The 6,578-nt window shown below is 32.0% G+C and overlaps 1 protein-coding gene across 3 annotated transcripts in view; it reads right to left on the reverse strand.

The window, feature by feature from the left end:
* LOC106466149 (corticotropin-releasing factor receptor 1-like) overlaps positions 1–5,844 on the reverse strand; it is a 28,269-nt gene extending 22,425 nt beyond the window's left edge. For all 3 annotated transcript variants that reach the window (XM_022394685.1, XM_022394676.1, XM_013926393.2), the window contains exon 1: positions 5,526–5,844. In XM_022394685.1, the coding sequence (XP_022250393.1) occupies positions 5,526–5,730 (205 nt within the window). In that variant the 5' untranslated portion in view covers positions 5,731–5,844. The remainder of the gene's footprint in view (positions 1–5,525) is intronic.
* Between the last annotated feature and the right edge of the window lie 734 nt (positions 5,845–6,578).

Consider the following 6,578-nt stretch of genomic DNA (forward strand, 5'->3'; position numbering starts at 1 on the left):
GCCCTGACCACTTCGCCATACCGGGCCCCGTCACAACGTAGACAATTCACTGTTGTTATGTTGATAGACCAAGATATATTGACTGGCCCTTTTTTAAACACTAGGCCCATGTCAGCAGTCAGTAAGGACCTTCATTACTCAGTAAGCTAGCTTTGGTTCAGCTTGAGCACTGGCTACAACGCTAATTATAACCACTACCTCTAAGATGCACATGCCCATCATCCCTATCATCACTACTATTTTGAAAGAAAAGGAGATGACCTTTCGTTGTTGTTAAGCGTAAAGCTATACAATAGGCTATCGGGTATCGAAACGCAATTTTTAGCACCGTAAGCCTGCAGGCTTACCGCTGTGCCATTGGAGGAAGGAGGGGGACCTCAATGTAATGAAAGATAAACGTTGCTTCGTAACGCACAAATCCAAGAGAGGCCAGTTTGAACCAGGGCAAAGATACATCATTTATCCATTTGGCCCAGGTATTCTTTGTTCTTGATTGATTACCAAAACCTGCTCTGAAAGAATGTTGACAATACAGTCAGGCTAAATTATGGTATGGACACAAAACTTCAAAGAGATAATAGCAAGCAGTACAAGGGGCAGAGTATGAAGAAGTGACAAGGTTAATCAAACAGTTACATACCACGAGTAAAGAGCACGCAACTGTCCAAATTAGAATCAATACCATCGTAGAGGAGGCAAACTAAGCATCCTCATTGTTCATCGTACCAATTTCAATAATTAGTAAGATTTTCACTGTGAATCTATATGATTATAGTTAGTATGTCATAAAGTGGTCAATCCGTGCAGTTTAACTTCATATTTTATTATGTTTTATTTAACTTATTTTGTATTCTAAATTATTTATATTCTATTCTTCGCTCGGTCGGTCAGCGTTAAGTTTGAGGACTCGCAACGCTAAAACCCGTGATTCGAATCCGCTTAACGGACACAGTTAAAATAGCCCATTGTGTAACTTTGCACTTAAAACACACAAAAAATATAGAATATTTATTATTTTCATCATATATGTGTGTTTGAATTAATTTTAATTGTAATTTCGTTTCATTCTATTTTCGCTATTATAGTAATCGTATTGGGAGTGTCTTTGATCTGTATCGTGAATTTTGGATTTTATTGGATTCTGATGTTGTGCAGCTACATGGGTACTTTGGATTTTTTTTTTCTGTTTTTAACTGGCTTTTCATTGAAAAATTTCAGCATTGGTTAATCATTGGTAATCCAGAATTTTAAACTTATCGTAAGGTTGAACAATTCAACTTGCAACCAAAAGACGTGAAATCTCACTCCTAGTACGCCTAGTTCGTGTCCTTTAGTTATTTCGCCACCTTAAACTGTCGACGGATAAGTATTTCTTGCTCACTTACTCAACTTGTTCGAGATTGAAAAGAAACCTGCTCTATTATTACTATCATAGTTCCGGCTACAAAGTGAAAGAATTAGCTAGGAGGCTAGTTCTGTAACCTTTCCCCTTTACTGTTTTGATTTCCGATGTCACATGGTAATCAGTCATATGGTAATCATTCATACTATTTTTACTCTTTTAACGTCGGCGACAAACAGAAATACCTGTTGAATGACTTTAAACTGTCAGGTTTTATAGGGCCGCGATTCTTTACAGTAAGTGTCTATGACTTGTTGGCGATAAATTTCAACAATAAACGGACAGCACACGATCCGCTTGTTTTAAAATAATATATTCAACACAAGTCAAACGTAAGTACACAGTTTCGTTACACTATTGATTATCATAGTTGTATTCACAGCTTTAAGTAATTGTCTCTTTTTCGTCAAAGTTGGGTTCAATTACTTTAGAACACCCTTTGACAAGACAAATTATTCTCCTCTATCTATGTTATTACAATACAAGCAGTGAAAATCGATTTAGAAATCGCCCATTACGACTAAACTCACACGCAGTCTAATTCACATTTACTTTCACTTTCACTAAGTTAACTTTTCTTAACTTGGTCACTTATATATATATATATGTATTGCCAAACTGAGACCTAGAACTGTCTACACACTACGCGATTATCTAACAATACTTAGTGAATCAACGAGAAAAACTTAGTGGGTTTGAGTAACGCCAAAGACTGGCATGTATGTTTTTTTACAATGTAATGGAAAAGTTGCATACCACTATAATATTTCCAAGTCCCGCCCTTTTTATGCTTTTTTTAATGATGGCTGTATTTCACTACTTCCCCTTTTCTCTCCCCACTATAATATTTCCAAGTCCGGCTTTTTTATGCTTTTTCTAATGATGGCTGTGGTTTAATTATTATTCTTTTTTTTTCTCATTTGTTATAAACGTTATTGAAATGTCATAAACCTTGTGGTATTGATCCTATTGTAACATTATACCAAAGGTGCTCATTTCGAATAGTTGTAACCTTTGGACTTAGCCATGGTGGTGAGTCACTTTTGTATCACAGTATAATCTTGCGTAGCCACTGCATGGATGGGTATTTATATCCATATAATAAGTTAGGTGATAGTCGTAGTAGCTCTGAGAACAGATTGGTTCTCTTCACCAGGTTATTTACTCCACATTATACAGTAAAAATCAGTGTAATTCAATTCATAAAGTCTATTATTACCACTAGTATGTTTCTTGTAAATCCATGACATTAGAAATATAAGAACGACGTTCAAATTATGAACTGTCGTGATCTATTTAGTTCATAGTATTAAAGATGCACCTCTGAAGGATACTATTCACGAATACTTTAAGAAAATAAAAATATTCTTATGTCAACGATGATTAAAGTAATGTTAAGCAGAATGCTCATTAATATTACTTTCAATTATCAATGATAAGAGTAGGATTATTGTATTCAGAGAAATGTAATATTATACCAGTCCTAAAATAAAGAATAAAGTACTATGAGTTCGTTGCCTTCAAAGCAGTTAAAACTGTGTATTTGTGGAGTTCTTCACATGGAAACATTCATACATCATGTTATAATTATAACACAAAACGCTATCTGCAGACGTTAATAAAGTGGGGGTAATAAAATAGATATTCTATACTTACTCATGATATCCAATTCATAAAAACTAAACTCAATTTGGACGGATAACCATTACTAGCATTAAATGAATAATATACACTTTCTGGGAAATACGGCAGGAAAATGAAACATAAGAAAGAACAAGGGGGCAGAAGGTCATTAGGCTCATTGCGGTCACTTTCTCACTCACCATAACAAGCAACTAAAACAGCAGAAGGAAATTAAAATGTAGCATTTCAAGCCAATAATTATTCAAATAATTTAAAGTAACAATGTACATAAATAATTTAAAGTAACAATGCACACAGATAATTTAAAGTAACAATGTGTATAAATAATTTAAAGAAACAATATACACAAATAATTTAAAGTAACAATGCACATAAATAATTTAAAGTAACAATGTACACAAATAATTTAAAGTAACAGTGCACACAAATAATTTAAAGTAACAATGCACACAAATAATTTAAAGTAACAATGTATACAAATAAGTTAAAAAAACAATGCACACAAATAATTTAAAGTAACAATGGACACAAATAATTTAAAGTAACAATGCACACAGACAATTTAAAGTAACAATGTATACAAATAAGTTAAAAAACAATGCACACAAATAATTTAAAGTAACACTATACACAAATAATGTACACGAAGGACTATTTGCTCTCTGCCCACTGCAGGGATAGAATCTCAAGTTTTAGGTTTTATAGCTTCTCAAACTAGGAACTAAAACACTATTGAAAATTATTTTACATTCCATCATCTTTCTTTCCTCGAAAGCATCTTTTAAAGAATCAAAATTTAATTTGATTTTATTTAAGTAACATAAGAATAAATACAAACACTTCAAACGAGCCTAGAAGTCTCGAGAAATGCGGCTAATAGAGAACTAAAAGTGTTATGTTAGAAAGGCTACGCTTATAGAGAAATCAAGATGATAAAAAATACGAATTAGGGTGAACAAAATCAGCTATATACGATTGATAGAAGACAAAAATAAAAAAAATATTTCCCAATACAATTACTGTCTGAAACATTTACAACCAGTTAAACTCTTCATCTTGTAGTCGCTGTAATGTTAATTAAATTTTACATAAATTAGAAAGAAAAAAAAAGTACTTGCGTTTTGCCGCAACGCGCGTTAAGTGATGTATATATATATATATATATATATATTATTATTCATTCAATATGAGTACGCTAGTATATCCGCTCTTTCGTACCTTGCACTGGAAGTGACTTAGACACGAGAAGAAACTCTTACAAAAAACATGTTATATTCTATATGAAGTTAAAACCAACAAGGTTGGATTTTCCTGAAATGTTTCTAAATAATTTCGTTTCAGGCAAATTGCGCTAAAACCAAAGACGTGTTTTGGCACAAGGAAAAGTAAACGCTTTTTCAGTTGTTTCAGTTTTGATAACACAATACCTTCATTACCGTAGTTAAAAGCCCTGATGACGTAGCTGTGTTATCGAAACTAGTCGGCTGAAACAACTTATTAAGAGTTTATCTGTCATTGAGCCAAAAAAAACGTCGTATTAATTTCTGTAGTGCATATTGGTGTACAGAAGACATTAATACTAGAAATGTACGACCTTATAACACCAAAATGTTTTTATTTAATTTAATTAGCTTTAGAGCTTCTTCAGGAGTGTTCATTAAAATACAAACCAAAACTGACAATACACGTTTAGTTTCTGATAAAGGAAATGACCACATTGTACGGGCATATTTATCAACATTTTCAGAGAATTCAGACGACTAAAATGCTCAGAAGATCTTAGTTTTCAGATCCACCTTTTGTAATATTACACATAATCAAAGCTATTTTCCCTCTACGTCATCGGAGTCACATGATCAGTGCATTTGAAACAGGTTTCTGGGTGACATTTTTAACATATGTCTGATTCTAACTGTTTACATGTCCGAGCCGAATCTTTTTGTGTGAAACTATATCCAATTAAAATACAATATCAAATACTTTATACAAGATAATGCTTGAAGATTTTATCTTCAAGAAAGTATCACGGTGGTGTTAATAAAGGTAAGAGTTTGATTTATTAGTTCCTACTTTAAAAGATGTTGTCAGAGCACCAACGACTCGAAAGAATTATGCTATATAAATTACTCTGATCGCGTCAAAATAAATACGCTGTACAGTAATGTTAACATCTTTCCACAGGATCTTTCCATGCGTCGTATAATTATAATTTTTCACTGTTTTGAACTCGTTTCACGTTTAAAGGAATAACAGAAGCGTTTATACAACATATAAATCTAGTAACTAATCTAAATATTTTAAACTACAAAAGATACTTGTAGATAAGAGACTTGTTTTTTGTTTTTTTTACATTAGCAAATAAGAATGTATGATATACTGAAACACATTTTTCTTACTACGTTCATTACCTTATAGAATTTCAGTTTAATTAAAAATAATAATCTTGGTTTTAGTTTTTAAATAGATATAAATATTATACCTTTATTTAGCTCCTTATCTCTGTATTGTAAGTAACACAGGTCTTTCATGGAGAGCGTACGTGTTCCATTCTGATCAGTAGAATTGGTCCATCCGTTATGATGAAAAGGTTCTTCGTTCTCTTCTTTGGCTTGTAACTCTTTATCGTCATGGTAATTACTGGTAATATTGGTACTTAAAGGGGAATTCGACCAACCTGTTCTCATGATTTATATACAAACTTAAGAAACTTATTGAATTACTGAATTTTAGCGCATATCAAGAAAAAGTATCTACTCTTTGCTGTTACTTTACAACCTGTTACTTTTAACAATACTTAAATTTTCTCAAAACGACTACGACAAGATTTGAATGTCGACAATAACCTTCGGGTTTCAAGATAAATAAACTAGTCCACGAATTTCCCAGCTATTCATTCCAGAAGTCAGTTCCGAGACATACGACGTCATTTTTGAAACAGCCAATCAGAAGTACATTAGCTGTATATCAACTGACTCGATCTCTTTGAACAGAACTGTTTGCAGGATATAATTTTATAAGTATGTATTTCATTTACACAAGATATCGGATAAATATAATTAAAGATCTACCACTAAGGCGTATACAGTTTTCAGCTAATAAAGCCTTAATTAAGAATATCAATATATGTTTCATTTTAACGGCTTTTCTAAGCTTAACATGTGAAAGTGCTCCACAGTATTGAAGCTTTACAGCATATAAGTTTCGATTAGTTTACTAATAAACAGAAAAAAAACAAGGATTAATGAAAAGTGCACTTTTGAAATTATCCTTAATAAAAACATATTTATTTAAATAATAAAGCAGTTAATTAGTAAAACAAAATTAAATGAGAACATTTCTATCGTTAATAAAAGTTGTTTTGTTTGAACAATAAAAGAGTAATTAGCATAAAACATACATGTTTTTCAAATAGTATTTGTAGAAATGTTTTGCTTCAACAATAAATCAGTGAAATAATAAAAAATAATGAAATCATTTCAAAAATTATTTTTCTTAATAATATACGCCCCCCCCCCCAGTGGCACAGCGGTAT

Source organism: Limulus polyphemus, unplaced genomic scaffold, assembly GCF_000517525.1.
Source record: "Limulus polyphemus unplaced genomic scaffold, Limulus_polyphemus-2.1.2 Scaffold72, whole genome shotgun sequence".
Taxonomy (NCBI): domain Eukaryota; kingdom Metazoa; phylum Arthropoda; class Merostomata; order Xiphosura; family Limulidae; genus Limulus; species Limulus polyphemus.